Source organism: Heptranchias perlo, chromosome 1 (assembly GCF_035084215.1).
Source record: "Heptranchias perlo isolate sHepPer1 chromosome 1, sHepPer1.hap1, whole genome shotgun sequence".
NCBI lineage: Eukaryota > Metazoa > Chordata > Chondrichthyes > Hexanchiformes > Hexanchidae > Heptranchias > Heptranchias perlo.
The window spans coordinates 141,803,428-141,823,213 of NC_090325.1; the positions used below are offsets into that span (position 1 = coordinate 141,803,428).

At 38.0% G+C, this 19,786-nt stretch overlaps 1 protein-coding gene across 1 annotated transcript in view; it reads left to right on the forward strand.

Annotated features, from left to right (window-relative positions):
• The window catches only part of lrba (LPS-responsive vesicle trafficking, beach and anchor containing), a 753,934-nt gene that overhangs the window by 229,478 nt on the left and 504,670 nt on the right, over positions 1-19,786 (forward strand). Inside the window, exons 31-33 of the mRNA XM_067992149.1 lie at positions 6,422-6,500; positions 6,889-7,022; positions 13,060-13,121. Coding sequence (XP_067848250.1) covers positions 6,422-6,500; positions 6,889-7,022; positions 13,060-13,121 — 275 coding nt within the window. The remainder of the gene's footprint in view (positions 1-6,421; positions 6,501-6,888; positions 7,023-13,059; positions 13,122-19,786) is intronic.

A 19,786-nucleotide genomic window follows, 5' to 3' on the forward strand; every position in this document is an offset into this window, starting at 1 on the left:
ATGGATAGAAAGGAGGCATCACTCAAAGTTAATAAGTTATCTGGTCCAGATGCGATCATCCTAGGTTACTGAGGGAAGCAAGGGTGGAGATAGCAGAAGTTCTGACTACAATATTTCAATCCTCCTTAGGCATGGGAGTGGTACCAGAGGACTGGAGGATTGCAAATGTCACACCCCTGTTCAAAAAAGGGGAAGAGAGATAAATCTAGTAACTACTGGAAAGTCAGTCTTACGTCATTGGTGGGAAAACTTACTGCAGACCATTGTCAAGGACAAAATTAACTCTCACTTGGAGAAGCATGAGACAGTCAGCATGGATTTGTTAAAGGCAAATCGTGTCTGACTAATCTGAGTTCTTTGATGACGTAACAGTGAGGATTGATGAAGGTAGTGCTATATATACACCTTCAAAAGGCATTTGAAAAAGTACCACATAACAGACTTATTCGGAAAATAGAAGCACGTGGGATTAAAGGGACGGTGGTAACTTGGGTGCATAATTGGTTACGGTATAGGTGGAAGAGAGTAGTGGTGAATAGATGTTTTTGTGACTGGATAGAAGTATGCTGTGGGGTCCCCCAGGGATCGGTATTGGATCATTTCCTTTCTTATATATAAATGACCTGGACTTCAATTTCTAAGTTTGCAGATGATACAAAATTTGGCAACATAGTAAATAGTGAGCAGGATAGTAGCAGAATTCAGGAGGACATAGACAGACTGGTGAAATGGGCAGACACATGGCAGATGCAATTTAATGTGGATAGGTATGAAGTGGTGCACTTTGGGAGCAACAATATGGAGAGGCTGTATAATCTAAATGGTACTATTTTGAGGGGGATGCAAGAGCAGAGGGACCTGGGGCTGCCTATTCGCAAATCTTTGCAGGTGGCAGGGCAAGTTGATAAGGCAGTTAAGAAAGCATATGGGATACTTGGCTTCGTAAAGAGGGGCATTGAATACAAAAAAACAAGGGTGTCATGCTAAACCTTTACAAATCACTGGTTAGGCCTCAGCTGGAGTATTGTGTACAATTCAGGACACCACGCTTTAGGAAGGATGTCACGGCCTTGGTGAAGGTATAGAGGTTTACCAGGATAATACCAGGGATGATGGACTTCAGTTATGTGGGGAGAGATTGTTGAAGCTGGGATTCTCCTTGGAGCAAAGAAGGAGCAAATAATGGAAGTATTCAAATGGAGGGTTTTGTTAGAGCAAGTAGGGATAAACTGTTTTCTCTGGCAAGTGTGTCGGTAACCAGAGGTCATAGATTTAAAATAATGGCAAAAGCAGTAGAGGGGAAATTAGGAGAAATTTTTCACACGAAGTTTAAGATCTGGAACATGCTAGCTGAAAGGGTGGTGGAAGCACCCTTTCAGATAGGAAATTTCAAAAGGCAATTGGACATGTATCTGAAGAGGACTAATTTGCAGGGTTATGGGGGAAAAAGCTGGGGTGTGAGACTAAGTTGGACAGGTCTTTCAAAGAGCCGGCACAGGCTGAATGGCCTCCTTCTGTGCTGTCAGATTCTGTGATTCTATAAACTCGACACAAAGTCAAGCCTAGTAATAGTGTAAGTACCCTTTTAACGATGTGATAATTGTTAATGACTACCAATCAACCCCTCTTGACCAGAAAGTGAACAATTATAAGTGTGGAGTCTCATTCCTTCAGGTTGTGAATTGTTGTTGGAGATTTTAAAATGTCAAATTTAAAATTTTAAAATGTTTTTCTTTACTTTTCCTTTTTTTTTCAGTCTCTTAATCCAATCTTTCTTTCCCTCACTTTATTTCTCTTTCTGTACTTGATTTGACATTGAATTCACCCACTCTGATTCATCCTCCTTCTCAGTCCTTCCTCTGTTTATTTCTCAATCCTTTTATCTCATTGATTAAGGAGATACACTGATTGTCCCATTGTTCACCAAGGTCCCAGATGCCCTGTTGCCCCCTCTGTGCCGTTTTCAGCTCGCACTTCCAGCAACTTTGTGGACAAAAAATTTTAAAACCTAAATGTGCACGAACAAGTCTAACAGGGCACACCGTGAGATGCATGGCTCTAGCAAAATCTGGGCCAATGTCTCACTGAAAATTTTTAATTACCCTCTGCAGTCTGGAACAAATGCTTGTTAAATAGTCACCCATTGGAGTATTTCAAGAGTTGTGGTTTGCAAAGTCATTTGCAACGCTTGCAAATACCTCTGATGAAGTAACATTTTATGGGCGTTGGAGAAGAAAAAAATCATCTGTCGAAGCCATAATGATCTTTTATTCAAAGTTTGCAGGCATGTGTATTCAGTAGGGAAATTGTGTACATATGCCTGTAAACTTTGTCCACAAAGTTGCTGGAAGTGCGAGCTGAAAACGGCATGACAGTCTGTCTATCTCCCCTGAACTCTACAGTGAAATCGTATAGTTCCATGCATTCATCTTAATGCTAGAAATGTACATACTCCATACAGTGAGATTAATTACTCATATATCATTATTGGAAGTGGGGAAATTCAAAGATAACTGAAGAACTTTCAATGTCTTGGTATCATAATACATTGGTGTATTTTCAGTATCAGCCACAACCAGAAAGTTTTTGACTGCTAATTCCAGTGTTTTCCCATTCTCAGCTGGACTGTAAAACTACATTTATACTAGCACTTTTTTAGTTTGGATTCTGGGCGACTGACTCCCTACACTGCTAAAATCAGTTTCTTTATCCCAGTGGCAGAATCCTAGACCACTTTTCTTGGGTTTAGAGCCGGATTTAGTAGGGTAAATGCCAGGAACCAGCTCGGACACCACTTTCCAAATTCAGAACTGAACAAATACTAATGTAAGTAGTTGGTGAGTGGGGATTGAAGGTTTCTCTGCAAGCAAGGGTGTGCTATTACCTGAGTGACTAGTTAAGAGTATTGGCAGAAACCTTAGATTAAGTAGCCAGCCTACCCAGTCACTCAACAAAAACAACAACTTGCATTTATATAGTTCCTCTAATGTAGTGAAACATCCCAAGGCGCCTCACAGGAGCTTATTATCAAACAAAATTTGACACCAAGCCACGTAAGGGGATATTAGGACAGGTGACCAAAAGCTTGGTCAAAGAAGTAGGTTTTAAGGAACGCCTTAATGGAGAAGAGAGAGATCGAGAGGCGAAGAGGTTTAGGGATGGAATTCCAGAGCTTTGGGCCAAGGCAGCTTAAGGCACGACCGCCAGTGGTGGAGCAATTAAAATCGGGGATACGCAAGAGGCAAGAATTAGAGGAGCGCAGAGATCTGAGGGTTGTTGGGCTGGAGGAGGTTACAGAAATGGGGGACAGTGTTGATCCAAAAGAAATCACTTTGGTGACACCGTTTTGACCACGTGCACTAATTTTGGTAGAAAACACCTATATACATTAAAGGTAAATGCACTTCACATATATATTTACTCAACATCTACTACCATTCAGTGCAAAACTTTGCAGTCTTTCTCTTTCATTAAAGTTTGGAGTTCTGCCATGAATTTCAGACACAGCACATCTTGGTGCAGCCTCTAGGTTTTTGTCCAGCAGTTGTGAGTGATACTATGATTTTACTTGAGTGATTGCTGAGAATGTTGACTCGCACAATGAGACGCAACAGACCTGCCCCTGCTCTGCATCCAGAACGTGATTGAATGCTGCATGCCCTTTGCCATGGTATGTCCTGTTGGAGCAGCTTGTGGACTTGCGTTCTTCTGCTGGCCTGGAGTGGTTATTCTGATTGATCAAGCTGACCACGATGACAGCTCCCCTCTCCATACAATGTTGCTCGTTTTTCCATGGTGCTGAAGCTGGGCGTTTTCACCCATTTTAGCAGATAACCAATAAGCAGTAATCAAGGAGAGCACACAGCGTTCAAAAAACACTTGCACGTTCTACTTTTCGTCTAAGCATTTTACCAACAAACACACAAAGATCAAAAGTATGTATGCAATGAGTATTGAGATCACATGTCCAATAGTGGAGTCTATTATATTTTTACTTTACTAATCAAAAATGCAATTAGCCACATTTGAATTCCCAGTTAGCCAAATGTGGCAAGTGGCATTTATTGGACAGCACTGCAAAGGTTTCATGTATGTGTATGTTTTGAATGCAAAACCTGAAAGATTAAAAAAAAATTACGGACTTTTTTTTAAGAAAGTGAAAACCTTGAGAAGAATTAGCCAATTCTCTATGTGGTGACTAAATTAGATGGTAAAAGGTTTCTATTCTGACTAACAGTACTCTGGCTTTTAGAATTAGGAAGCTGATCTTACTTCAGATTTTAGGCTCCATAGAATGTTCAAGTTGTCACGGTTGCTAAATGGTGGGAGGGTTTTTATAAACTTGCTGTGCATCAGATTGTCAGCTTAATTCTTACTTGAAGCTTTAGGATAACAACCTAATTCCAAAAAATAGTAGCATTTGCAACCAAATCCTTTGCCAAGTGCTCTGAATCATGTGTTGCGGCTTTATGGAGGAATCCAGCTGTAATGTGGCATTTTTTTAAACTGCTAGGTTAGTGTTGCGTTTTCATTTCATCTGCACAATATAATTTGTCATGTGCTCTCTCAGCTGTGCTATTGAGCTTATCAGATATTGCTTTAGCAACCAAAATCTCTTTCGAGTCGAAATTCTGTGGCAGTTCTAATGTACAGCTATGAGCACAAATCTAAGTGAGATAATTCTCCCAAAAATGTATTGCATTTAGCACTGGATAAATTCTACAAGCTGGCTTTTTCCATAACGTGGTTCAGAACTTTTAAGATTTTTGAGCAAATTATTGAGTTTTTTTTAAAATCAGAAGGTAGTTTCCCCATCAGAGGACCCTGAATGACTTCAGATTTAGTTTATAGTTTTGAATTGGATCTGGACTTGATCCCAACTTAAAAACTATGCCTCGCCTGGCTAAAATTAACATTAGCCACTTCAATTCTGACAACAAGCTGAATTTTCTTTGCCACTGCTGTTGACAACAATGGTTGTATTTTAATTACCTAAAGGCCAGCTTTATCAGAATTTAGAGAATTTTTAAAATGTTGCAGACAAACCCTCAACGAATAGTATACAACAGTGCCTTACAATGGGTGTCCATTCGCTTCCTGTGAAAGTTTTGGGAGTCGAGACCAAGCAACAAAACAATTTTTTTGTATCCAGTCTCCAATCATGAAGATGGTAACCATAATCGAGACACCAGCTACTGTGCCGCACACATTTAAAGCTTACTAAATTTAATAAATCGTTGCTAATAAACCCATAATTTTATTTCTGCACATGGTAAAAATGGGTAATCAACATGTGTGGTCTGTTCACTGATTTATATTTAGATGTTATTTCTGTGATGTTGCTCGACCTTGGGTCTCTTGAGGTCACCAATGTCCCCACATATTGAGATCTATTACCTTTTTTTGAACACTCTGATGGAATATAGACACTCCTCACAAACTAAAAGATTTAGCAAAAAGTATAACCAGTCTGAGACAGTGTTGTCCAAATCACTGACTAGCCACAGGTGTGACTACGGTGACACCATTTTAACCACATGCACTAATTTTAGTGGAAAACGACTTACGCACAATACATGTGCATCACGTTTCAGCCTCTAAGTTTTTGTTCAGTTGCGAGCGGTGCTTTGACTTCATCAAAATGATTGCTGAGAATGTTGATTCACACAACGAGGCGTGCCAGACCCACCCCTGCTCTCCATCCAGAACGCAGTTAGATGCTACTTGTCTTTGCTATGACGTGCCTTTTTGGAGCTACTCATTATTGGCTGGACTTGCTTTAATCTGACCTGGAGCGGTTATTCCGATTGGTTGAGCTGACCATGATGTCAGCTCTCTCTCCATACAATGTTTCTGGTGTTTCCAGCACTTGCGCACATTGCTTTTCGTCTTACCATTTACCAGCAAACACACAAAAAGGTTAAAGTACACATGCTTACGCCCTGAAAATATGTGTACTGAGTTCACATGCCCAATGATGTCTATTACTCATTTTTAATTTACTAATCAAAAATGTAGTTAGCTGCATCTGGATTTTTAATTAGCCACATAGCTGGTGGCTAAAGTATTGGACAACACTTCTCCAAGATAAGGCCTAATATTTTAGGAGTAATGCAACGTTTTTAGTTGATTGCCTTACTGTTTGATCCTCATTGTTTGACTTAGATTATTTTATTCCACTTTGCTTCCCAAATTGGAAATCCTTTTTTGAAAATTGTATTTCAATTTCTTCTGAATCACTGCAGATATAATTTGGCTTTGAAGAAAAGCATCATCAAAAATATCTTAAAGGCCCATATGTTTTATTACTCAAGAAATAGTTCATAGTGAACACTCTGAGATTTAATATACCACTTTTGCTGAATAAAAAGCAGTGCTGGGATTTATTTTGTCAGTAAGTTTGCTGATTGAATTCTCTTAGGTGGCGGACCTTCCAACTCAAAACTGCCATCTGTTCAAACTGTGTCCCCAATGCCAGAGGACTCTGCAGCAAATATGAGGTAATAACTCTTTTATTAACTTTTGATAAATATCTTTTATGCTGCAGATTTTTGCTTTACCTTTTCTATTGGCAGTTTTAAAGGGAATTTGGTACAGCTTGATCTTATGAAAAGAATTGCAAATACATTTACTGAAACTCAATTGCTACAGTGTAAAATTAGATATTTATAAATGTAATAAACTTTTGATATGATGGAGTGTATTTTTGCTGCATTTAGTAACTGCCTGGTGGAGAGAGTGCAATTCATTTAACACAATAACGTTTCCATCTCCAAATCATATCTTCAAAAAAAAATTAGTCTGGGATTAACTTAATGTATTAGAATTGATCGATCCTACATCGCAGAGTTTAAAAAATTTAAATCTAACTTTTTTTAACCTGTTTAGCATTACAGCTAGGCTCGAACGTGCACTGGAGAAGACGGCACCTCTTTTGAGGGAGATTTTTGTGGACTTTGCTCCTTTTCTTTCACGTACTCTTCTGGCCAGTCATGGGCAAGAATTGCTCACTGAGGGTACAAGTAAGTTTCCAAATGCAATTTAAGACATTTAATACACTGGCAGGCTGTATTTGATTGTACTTGAAGCCATTAAGTAATGATTTTCAATTTGAGCATTTTTCTTCTACCCTCTTTATCTCGCTCTTTCCCCCCCCCCCCCAACGCCCTTCAAATGAACCATCTTTTCTGCTTGTACTTGATGGCAATGTTTTTGAGTGGTCTGTTGAAATTTTTTAAATGTAAGCTGGACACTTTTTAAAAATGGAGTCCATTTTTTCTGCGTCTTATGATGTGGAGGTTTTAGGTAATAAGGTTTTCGGTGACTTTTGATTAGCGAAGAAAACTCGGGCCTGGGGTCCTTCACCTTGTCCAATTTTGGACTTGGCAAAAGGTGACAACTCTTCTTCTCTCTTTCAAATAATTTTTATTTAGCTAAGATGTCTGTGTTGGGGAATGGCAAATTTTACCCACTTTTGATACCAGTATCAGCTATGAGCATTCCAAGGTCAGGCATAGTACAGATCAAATATAGAGTTAAGCTCCTTCTCTGTCCTAACCTTGGAAGAAAATAGTGACATTTCAATTCTCATGCCCAACATTCTTGTGGCCAGTTTCATGCTGTGTGCCTACATCCATTAGTAACTGGGTTGACTACCCCAATTTTTTTCACATCTGATCTTTGCAGCTAACAGAAACACAGTCCTTTCCTTCCATTGATCTGGGTGGGATTCAAACACGGGTCCCAGTAATAAAAGGATGGTGTGCTAATCCACTAAACCAACCAATTCTTCTTCCTTCCTCCTACTTCCAAATGGAGTTCTGAATTGTACCAACCTTTTGTTGGATGGTTTGCGACTTGGAGGAGAGGTACCTTCTACGCCAAAGAAGTCTAAAGTTCTATTGATCATGTTTTGCAAGTTCTTGGCCGAGGACGTAAAATGGAACGTGACACAAAATCTCTACGGGTAGAAGTGGAAAAATATAGAAATGTCTGGCTCTTAGTAATAATTCTTTCTGACTGATTTTTTTTTTAAAACAAGTTTGTTCGCAGAAATGCCTACCAATAGAACAAATATGTTATCACAGAAGGATAGGTGAAGGAAAGGTACAGAAATATATAATAATTTTGAGACTTTAATGCTTAGTAATCAAACAATTATGCAATTATTTTCTCTCATTGGAGTCATTTCTAAACACTTCTGTGGCATTATACTCCCAACAAATAAACATTTATTTGCATTTATCTTTACAAGTTTTAAAAAAAAATCAATTACAAATAATTATTGCATTTAGCATCTATTTTCCCTTTTAATTTTTGTTTACACTAGTTCTAATAAAACAGTACAGATAACATCAGAAACATGAGTTGTGAAAAGTTATCAAGTTTAAAGGTGGGAGGGATTTGAATGAACATGTTGAAACTACATTTATTTATACACCCTGGATAATTAAAGATTTGATCTGCTAATGTCGAGCTTTTTGAGGCAAATGACTGTTCTACTCAATTTTCTCATCTTTTGAAGATGCTGACTCTTGATGAGTTTTCATAGGATTTACAGTCCGAGAGATCATTCGAACCATAGTGCTTGTGTTGGTGTTAGCTCTTAGCTCTTCAACTGGAGCTGCCCATTTCTAATCCTATTTCCCTGCCTTTCTCTATCTTTTAAAACAAATTTCCAATACTTTTTATGATGTTATAGTCACTTCCTCAATACCCAGTTGTAGTAATGTATTCCATGTTGTAATAACCCAATCAATGGGAATAATTTTTAACTATTTATCCTCTCAAAACCTTTCATAATTTGGAAAACTATTAGATCCCCTTTTAACTATCTCTTCCAGTGGAAAAAGTACCCCAATTTTTTTGAATCTTTCTCCATAACTACAGCCTCTCGTTCCTGGAATTATACAAGTGAATCTTTACCCTGTCTAATATCCGTGTATGATTCCACAGGCATCAACAATATCTGGTAGCTCATATTATTGACTATTCCTGTGTGATTAAAACACTACTCTTTTTTTTCTTTTTTAAGGTTTGAATCCAACTAGATTGATGGAATGAAAGTCTTTGTATTGGTTGTAACTGTACTATAATAAATTAGTCTGGGCATTTTCAACGCAGTTCACAGTGGATGTAGATACACAGCACAAAATTGAAGAAAATAGCAAACTGATACAGTAAAGATTGTTTTTAAATTGAATTTAGACACATTGTTTGGGTGGGTAGAGAATGTCCCTGATGGCCTAGTGGATAAATGCACTGCGCAGTGTACAACTGACCTATGCAGAACTGGGAGGCCCCAAATTTGAGCCCCAGTCCATGCTGAGTTAAATTAACTCAGCCACAGTGACGGTAGATGTTTTCCAATAGGTCCCAGCTTAGGACGGGGGAGGAAAAATTGAGCAGGGTGCTTGCTCCTGATTGAAAAGTGTCTGGAGTGTTGGGTGATGATTGGATTGGACTTGACTATGATGCCTTCCACAGTCAAATGGCTGCATTGTTTACACTCACGAAAAATGGTCACTTGAACGATTTGCAGGAAGGAGAACTGTCGGCAGCTGTGTAAAAGTATGTCCCAGAATGTGTTGGAGCTTTTAGAAGAGGAGGAGAGAAAATGGGGGAAAATACTTGTGGCATGATAGCAGTACTCTGTACCTGGCTGGGCAATACATAATGCTGCTGTCACAAGATGGCAAAATATTTAATTTCCCAGCACTGGTGCCCTTTACCTTGAACACAAAAAAATTGCAAGTATGTAAAACAAATATCTTTTCCTGTCACGTCTGCGCTCACTTCTGTTGTGCACAGTCTCTCTTTAAGCTGTGCCCGTTTCCCACACGCCATCCCTGTTATGTTGCAGCTCTTTTTGTCTCATGCTCTCATGGTGGCTCCTTCCTGAATTTTATTTACTTTTCATATATTTATTTCCCTGAATTGGGAAAAATACTTCTGGTATGATTGCAGTACTCTGTACCTGGCTGGGCAATACGTAATGCTGCTGTCACAAGATGGCAAAATACTTAATTTCCCAGCACTGATGTCCTTTACCTTGAACACAAAAAAAAAAATTTTTTTGTCACGCCCGCGTGCACTCTTTCTGAAGCACCTGCGCGCGCCTTTTCAGTCGCACCCGTGCAGCCTCCTTCCATCGCCGCCCCGCCCGCTGCTTTTGTGCTGCAGCTCTTTTTGTCTTGAGCTCTCATGGTGGATCCTTCGTGAATTTTATTTACTTTTCATATATTTATTTGCCTGATTGAAAAATTGAATGCTTTTTTTGAATTGCTGGTAGATTTGATCTCTCGCCTGTTTGAGGTATTAATCAGAGGTTTCAGGCTACTTATCCAAGGATTCTTCTTGAAATACCACATCTCTTAAGAAAACAATGGAGAATTCATTTTATTTTGACAACTACATTATTAAATAATTAGCTAATTTATTGATAGAGGGCAGACTTCTTTGTGATGCCTTCTACCATGTTAACCTTGTTTGATCACTGTGCAAAAGGAAGTGAATAGGAAACAAAATGAAGTTAAGACTTGTCATCTCAATATTCATAAAACCCCATTGTAATCCCATGAAACCCATAAAGTAGCTAGTGCCTTTTTTAAAACCACTTTTGGTTCTGCAAGGTTTACAGAGAGAGGGTCAAGGGTCAAAGTACTAATAAGAGTGTTTGGGATGTCTGCTGCCACAAAACAAAATGGAAACTTGATTGATAGCTAGAGGGCTGAAGGGGGAGAGTAACAGAGAAAGCAAAGGTCATAGAGCCATTTCCCCTCTCTGCATATATAATAACCTGCGAGGTATGGATAGCAAAATGTAGATATTGTGGATCAATATGACATATGCTGTACACATTTGGAGCAGTAATAAGACACGCAAACACAACTTATAGTAACATTTTGAAATTGAAACTGAGCAATTGTAGATAAAATGGGTAATATGAGTATAGGTTACCATTAAAAACATGTTAAAAACAGGCCTTCATTAATACAGAACTCAATTTAGCCAAAATAGAAAAGTGAGCAATGTGTTGAAATATCCTGCAATTCAAATGGGCTACACTAATTGATTATAAGAAAATGCAATCAATTATTTAACTTGAACATTTGGATTCTTTAATTCCTTTTTTTAAAGACAGGTACATTTTCATCCTTTATAATAAAAAGGTGCTGACTCAACAACAGTTCGGTTGGAAGTCTTTTTGAGCAAAATATTTCTCATTTGGCATTAAAACACTAGACTTATCTTTCACTTTATTCCCAAGTATGTCACCAGTATCCTTTCTGAATAAGATATAAATGATGAAACCTAATGTGTGTAGACTGAACTGTAGTTCTACTGGTTGACACAGTGACTGGTCGATCCTTCGATAATTTCCTGTTAAATTTACAAACATTTGAGTTGAAATCTCTACTTTGTATACAGTCATTATAGTCTGTAGTGTTTCAGCAGTTCAAGTACTGTATCACACAGCTTTCCCCAACACTGAACTAATTGCTTAAAAGAAAGCAATAAATTGAAGCTCTATTTATTGCACTGTTACTGTGCTGAATTGATTAAAGAAAGTTATCACAGCATTTTATAATGACCTAACACCAAGAAAAGGGAAAATGCACCAGGCCAGTTTATTAAGCACTGCTAACAATTCTGCATCATTCATAATCATTTATTGTGGTGGTGCAGGGAATAGTGATCAGTCACATGAAGAATCCTTGTCACTGAGATGGTTATGGTAAGCAGAAAAAAATAGACTCCTTGTATCAGACAGCTGTGTGGTGAATTGTCGGTAACTGATATATAGTCGCTTCCACTATGCGTTTGCATGTTATGCAGCATGGTTCACTTTTCATTAATTTGTCCTAATTGCCGCCTTCTCTCTCTTCAGTTATGCTTTTTAAAAAAAAGAACAATTTTAGTGGTTTGGTTTAAACATTTTGCGACTTATCAATTTAAGCTTTTGCATTCTTTTTAATGGATAGTAAAATAGTAGTGTACTAATATTTTAGTCAATGGATATTAGCAGCTCTGAAAGAAGTGATGAGCTGTTTCAAAATTTAAGCACTCTTGCAGGTTGAATGAAATTCTAGTTTATTTTTGAAGAAGTCACTTTCTATGACTCTTAAACTCTGCTCCAATACTGATCTGTTCACGATGTCTGGTGAAGCTTTCAGGTGATGTATACATACAGTTCAGAGTAAATTATCAGCAAATATTAAATATTGCTTAGCTCACCAAGGTTGTTTTTCTAAGGTTTGGGTTTTAAAAAACAGCAAACTTGCAATTTATTTAGCACATTTCATGATTTCAAGATGCCCGAAAGTGCTTCGTAGCCAACGAAGTACTTTTGAAGTGTAGTGACTGTTGTCGCGTAGGAAAATGCGGCAGCTAATTTGCACACAGCAAGGTCCCACAAACAACAATGAGATAAAAGATCAGATAATCTGTTTGTGATTTTTGGGCAGGACACTAGGAGAACTGCCCTGTTCTTCAAATAGTGCCATGGGATCTTTCACATCTACCTGGGGGGTTGGGGTGGGGGAGCAGACAAGGTCTTGGCTTAACATCTCATCTGAAAGATGGCATCTCTAATCGTGAAGAAGTCACTCAGTACTGCACTGAAGTGTCAGCCTAGATTATGTGCTCAAGTCTGTGGAGTGACCTTCTGATTCGGAGGCAAGAGTGCTACCACTGCACCAAGGCTGACACCAGAGAATTGTCTTGGAAGTGCAAGAACACCTGGGTTTATGTCAAAACAGATTTGCTTTTAGATATTGTGTACCAAAAAGAGGCAATGTTGATAACTTATTTACATTAATATTTGAATACCAGCAAAAGCTGTGAAGAAATTATTAATATTCTCCTGACATGTGTTTTATGGTAGAGCATAGGGTGGCTGATTGAAATGTTCTGAAATATTTTTATAGGGACAGTGTCCTGTTAAGACATAGACCAGGTTTCTTTAAATTATATTTCTTGCATCTGTACTACAGTAATTTCGAACTTTTAATCATTTCTAAAACTGCATTTTAATTAAATACATTTTCTGACTTGTAGGCTTGGTCTGCATGAAATCCAGCAGTTCTGTTGTGGAGTTGGTCATGTTGCTGTGTTCACAGGTAAGTCTTTGGAAATCGCATAAATTTATATTACCATTGAATGTGTATACCATATTACGACAGGTTATTTCACTGACTGAAATATAAATAACTTGAGTGAACTGAAATTGAAAATCCGAAACTATATAATATCGGAACAATTTTAGCTTTTATTCCTGTTAATTGAATACTTCACTCCCCAGGTTACACATTTCCCTGCCTGTAGCACATGTTGCCCAGCCATGTTATTAGTAACTTGCTTAATGACTACTATTGTTTACACAATGTATAAAATTGTAATGGTTTATAATAATAATATGTAATGTTATTTCAGATAATTATCATTTATAATTTTAAAAATATTCAAGAAATTGCACAACAAAATTCCTTACAAATATTTTGAGTTCTTGCAAAAATCCTGTGGCAGACTAGTCATTCATTTAGGCCTTTATTAAGGAACAGGAAAGAGCAGATTTTTTTTTCTGAGGGGATCACTAATTTTGCTTAGTCACAAAGATTGTAACAATTTGTCCTCAATGTATAATTTTCACATTACACGTGTTTTTTGTATAGTCAGTACAGATCTTTATTTGGCTCTTTTCCCCTTTGTACTAACTTGTAAATTAATTTGTGTTCAGAAGTTTTCAGCACATTAGTTTTGAGACCATGAATAAAACAAAAGCTATAACTGGTGAGAATGAGGCTTCAGAGGTCATGGGTTCTGACCCTTTTCAAAGCTTTTGACCTTCATTTACAACCTAAAGGTTTACTTGGCTGACAAATAAGGATAATGCATCATTAATGTTCCTTTGCATCGATTTATTCATTTTAGTGGGTATGTTGCCAAATTTATTTAGGCTGTGCTGACGGATAGGTCATGAATATAAATGAAAGAATCATAGAAGGTGTGAAAAATCAATGCTGCATGTTGTCAATATGGTGCAATAAGCACATTTACTTGAGAATATCACACCTAATGGATCTCAGAATGAACGAGTAAGCATAGCAATGCATTCTTGAATGCATAGAGGTTATGCAAGAGAAGTTATCAGTAGTATAAAAAGAAGTTGAGAAGCTTGTTTAGTATAATTGGTAAAAACGGTGCAGTGAAACATTTTGAAGATGGTTGATTCTTAAAGGAAATTCGAACTTGTTTCAGTTTATGTTCGCTTTTAAACTAGTATTACAATCTGTGCCGCCTCATCCATTTCTGGAATAACATATGTAAAAAGGATATGTAAATGTACAACTACGATATTAGTGCTAACATTTTGCAGCATAATGGCTGGTTAGTTGGTAAAGTATCAATGCTGCAGTGGTACTTCATGCTTTATTTCTCCACGGTGATAAGACGTTATGTTAGATTTCAAGTAGAAAAATATAATGGCCTGGCACACAATCACAAGCTTACTTTCAGTGGGCATCGTGCTCTACTGTAAAATTTTGAAACAATAAATTTATAAAGGAGCTAAAATTCCATAATCTGGAAAATAATTTTCTATCTGTTTTGTTAGCACTCCCTCTCTCTCCCTATCTGCCTTTCTCTTGGTCGCCACCCCCCTCTGTCGATCTTCCCGCCCCGCCCTGCCCCCACCCACCCCCGTCGGTCTGCTCCTTCCCCCCCCCACCCCGTGGGCCTGACCGCTCCCCCCTCCCCCCGTCTGTCTGACCGCCCTGCCCCCCCCCCCCTCCGTGTCCGTCTGTTTCTCTTTATAACTCAAACTCTGTGGTATGCACTTGGCAAATCAGACCAAATATTTTGTGTTGCACACCTGAAAAGTTATCCCTGAAAGTGCATTTGTTTGTACTTGGTTGTACTGGACAGCGAACTGCAGCAACTTGCATGGGCTAAATAAATAGATTACAAAGTCTAATGCACCTATTTGTCATACATGTCATAGAAGTGTTTAATGTTACTCTAATCACATGGAGGGTGTGGAGATTGATCTCTGAGGTTCATTACATTGCTTGAAGGATGATGGGATTTAGACATGAACTAAAAAAATTTTATGGTCGAAAGTAAGGATGTTTTGACTATAAAATGTAGTTCATTTTTTTAAAACTAAATGTTTGATCTTCCTACAGTTAAAATTTTGCATCATCTAAAATGGAAGGCCAGGGTCATAAAAGCAATTTATTTCCTAATGAAAAGGAGAGACCTTGCTGACATGAAAACTTGAGACGTGGGATAAGAATTCAACCAGACTCTTTGAGGATGTAGATATCGGATAGAGTGTGATGTTGATTAATTTTAGGGGGGAGATGGGGTGGGATGTGATATTTTCCTTCTAAAATCTTAATTAATTTTGTAGGGTAGATGGAGTGGGATGAGTGTCAAAGATCAAAAAGCTAAGGTCAAAAAATCATGTTTTTAATCACACAAAGATTAGTCTTCTCAGCTTGATAACTTCACATGTACTATCTATTGTTATGAAGCAGAACAAAACAGAATAACTGTTCATTTCATTGTTGAGCAGAAAGCTTCAATATTTACTGGGGAGAGATTCTTGTCGTGACTTTCATTGGACTAAATTCTTAAATCTTCATATCACCATAATTTTTATCAGCTAAAAATTGTTTCCTTACTAAGATTCATTGTGGTTAAATATGGGTCCAGCTTAAACTATTTTAACTTTGTTAAACTGCTGCAGTGTTTTCTTATTTTGGAATGCATTACACTCAATCCAGGTTGTCTCACTCTGCAATTATGAATGAGAAACTCGTCAAGGTTGCTGCACCAGATTATTTTTGATGCATGTATCAAATGCTTTCAAAAATGTGGAGAAATAGTGAGGGTAGCGAGGGTAAGCATAGTTTTTTTTTCTTTCCTTTCCATTTTTAAATTCTAGTGAGAAAGATGGTATCTCAACCCTTTTTGTTGACACCTTTTGTGAACTATTTCATCTACCATTTTAAAATAAATGCAACAAAAGGTTTTTTTTTTGCCATTGTAACCCTTGCAACCTGCAGTCTAATACAGCGCATCTTGTGTAAGGAAAAATTGTACAGGGAGCTGACAGGGTAATTGTGTTTTACTCAGTGCATTTATTAAGATGATTTGAAATGCTTTTCCATCAGTTATATTAAATTGTAGATTTGAGTTCATTACTAACCATTCAAGAATGTTCTTTATAGTGAGTTTTTAATGTACTTAGAGTAGAATGTATCCTTTGCAGTAGGAAGCCTTTCACCCACAGATGCCAACCAGTATTTTATTTGCTTTATTTGTAGCATATTTCTAACTTGCTGAATTGAATTGTCTTGTTTTCTGTGTATGTTTAGGAGTGATGTAAGCTATGTATTAACATGTTTCCTGTCCAAGTAATTATATTTAATTTTCATTTGGCTCAAGCATATATATATATTTATATATATATACATACACACACACACATCTATATATATATATATATATATATATAGATGTGTGTGTGTGTATGTATATATATATAAATTCTGATATGTTATAAGTAAAATAAAGTGAGACTGCTTCGATTTAGAAAGGAAGAATGAACTTGTATGTTAAGTATAAAGGCGCCTTAAAATTTGGTTTCTGCAGCTTACAGGGCCATTTTGTTATCTGGCATTGTTGCATAATGGCATTGGGAAATACTAATGTTTGGTTAATAGTGTATTGAGCAAGATTATAGATGATCCAACTGACAAATATGGTTTGTGAGTGTAAAAACATATAGAAAATGTGATGAAGGGAAGATGTACATTTATGTCTGCATTATTCGTACCGATCTCTTCCATGCTGTTATACTTACAATAATATATTGTTTTCAACATTAGTGTTTTTCTTTCAAGTATTCTGAGCTTATTGGAGTAACTTTGTTTCTTCAAACCACCATTATGCCATTCAAGGCCACTTTATCAATGTTCTTTTGGCCCCATACTAATTCAGTCTGACACATATTCCAATAACATTACCTCAATTCCAGTTTTAAAGCTGAATTTATGGCTGCACTTTTTGAAGTGCATCATTTAAAAATGGTTTCAACCCAAAACATCTAATAAATAAATAATGTGTATGGCTACTCAGTAGTAGATTTTCCAGACTAGAAATCATTTCATCGGATACTGAACAGTCCACTATCTGAGCGGCCTGTCAGATAAATCTTATAGTAGCTGAATTCATGTCCTGTAAATCACATGTTATTGTCTGAGCCTTCTGCCAGGTCATCTATTCTTTTCTCATTTATCAGAAGCGGATGCAGCACATTACAAAACTAGCCTTAAAGTGCTAGGTTCCAGACAGACTAGGTGTCTTCGATGACAGTTGTTTTTCTATATAGGGAAAGGAAGGTTTGAGAAGGTTCTTGTCTTTTTAGAGATTTGCTGAGAATAAAATCAAACAAGAAAATATGCTGCATAGGTTCAACCATTTTGAAGGTATTTACATTCACCAGGTTGATATTCATGGAATAATATTTTGTTTTCCCTATTCATACAGAACAAATAGAAATCTTACTTTCTTGCACACTAATGTAAGTAGAGTTACAGCAGTGATGGGCTCTTTAATCTGTGACTTCAGCTATTTAGTGATAATACATTAGAAAGTCTCCTTTTCATTTCTCAAGTGTAGAGGCAGACTAACATTCCTTGAATAGTTATGGTTTCTAAAGTAGTGCAAAGTGGCAGCCTTAAATGTTTATTGCCCATCTAGGGCTTGATGTCTCAAATAGATGTAATGCTTTAATTACATAGTCATTTTTTTTAGATATTTGAGCAAAAGAAAATGTGAAGTATGACTGCAGCCAAATGTTAGTTGTGAGATAGGGTTGCCAACCCTCCAGGATTGTCCTGGAGTCTCCAGGAATTAGACTAATCTCCAGGACATGGCTGTGAGCAACCAGGAAGTCATGTCTGACAAATTTGCTTGAGTTCTTTGAGGACATAACGTACAGGGTGGATAAAGGGGAACCAGTGGACGTAGTGTATTTAGACTTCCAGAAGGCATTTGACAAGGTGCCACATAAAAGATTATTGCTCAAGATAAAGAATCACTGGATTGGGGGTAATATTCTGGCATGGGTAGAGGATTGGTTATCTAAGAGGAAGCAGAGAGTTGGGATAAATGGTACATTCTCGGACTGGCAACCAGTAGCCAGTGGTGTTCTGCAGGGGTCGGTGCTGGGTCCCCAACTCTTTACAATCTATATTAACGATTTGGAGGAGGGGACCGAGTGTAACATATCAAAGTTTGCAGATGATACAAAGATGGGAGGGAAAGTCGAGAGTGAGGAGGACATAAAAAATCTGCAGGGGGATATGGACAGGCTGGGTGAGTGGGCGGAGATTTGGCAGATGAAATACAATATTGGAAAATGTGAGGTTATGCACTTTGGCAGGAAAAACCAGAGAGCAAGTTATTTTCTTGATGGCAAGAGACTGGAAAGTACTGCAATACAAAGGGATCTGGGGGTCCTAGTGCAAGAAAATCAAAAAGTTAGTATGCAGGTGCAGCAGGTGATCAAGAAGGCCAACGGAATGTTGGCGTTTATTGCTAGGGGGATAGAATATAAAAACAGGGAGGTATTGCTGCAGTTATATAAGGTATTGGTGAGACCGCACCTGGAATACTGCATACAGTTTTGGTCTCCATACTTAAGAAAAGACATACTTGCTCTCGAGGCAGTACAAAGAAGGTTCACTCGGTTAATCCCGGGGATGAGGGGGCGGACGTATGAGGAGAGGTTGAGTAGATTGGGACTCTACTCATTGGAGTTCAGAAGAATGAGAGGCGATCTTATTGAAACATATAAGATTGTGAAGGGGCTTGATCGGGTGGATGCGGTGAGGATGTTCCCAAGGTTGGGTGAAACTAGAACTAGGGGGCATAATCTTAGAATAATGGGCTGCTCCTTCAAAACTGAGATGAGGAGAAACTTCTTCACTCAGAGGGTGGTAGGTCTGTGGAATTTGCTGCCCCAGGAAGCTGTGGAAGCTACATCATTGAATAAATTCAAAGCAGAAAGAGACAGTTTCCTAGAAGTGAAGGGAATTAGGGGTTATGGGGAGCAGGCAGGAAAGTGGACATGAATTTAGATTTGAGGTTGGGATCAGATCAGCCATGATCTTATTAAACGGCGGAGCAGGCTCGAGGGGCCGATTGGCCTTCTCCTGCTCCTATTTCTTATGTTAAAAGAATTGTGCTTTTTAAAAATATTCTTTGAACACTTTTGTGTACTAGTTATAAAAGTATTGGACTTGGGAAAAATTGCTGTTTGACTGATGGTCAAGAATCATCCAATCGGGAAATGAAGGGGACTATTCACTTTCGGATTGGCATAAGAAGGTTATGCACCATGAGGTTGGACATGTTGGGTGGCTAATGGCGAGAGTGTGGGGGCAGGGTGGTTGGAGGCAGGAGGTTGTGTGATGAAACCTCTAGGAATATGTCCAACCTTATGAGTCCATCACAAGGAGGTAGTCTTGCAGCAGTTGCAGTATAACTGCAATTAGTACAAAAGTTACTTGACAATTTTAAGTTTAAAAAAGAACTAGATTACCTTTACATTTCTGATCTTAGAAAAGAGCTGATGGTGCTCCCAGTGGCTTAAGAGGTTAATACAGTGAGTAGCTGAGCCATACAACCAGGAAGGCCTTAAGTTTGATATAGGAACATAAGAACAGGAGTAGGCCATTCAATCCCTTGAGCCTGCTCCGCCATTCAATTAGAT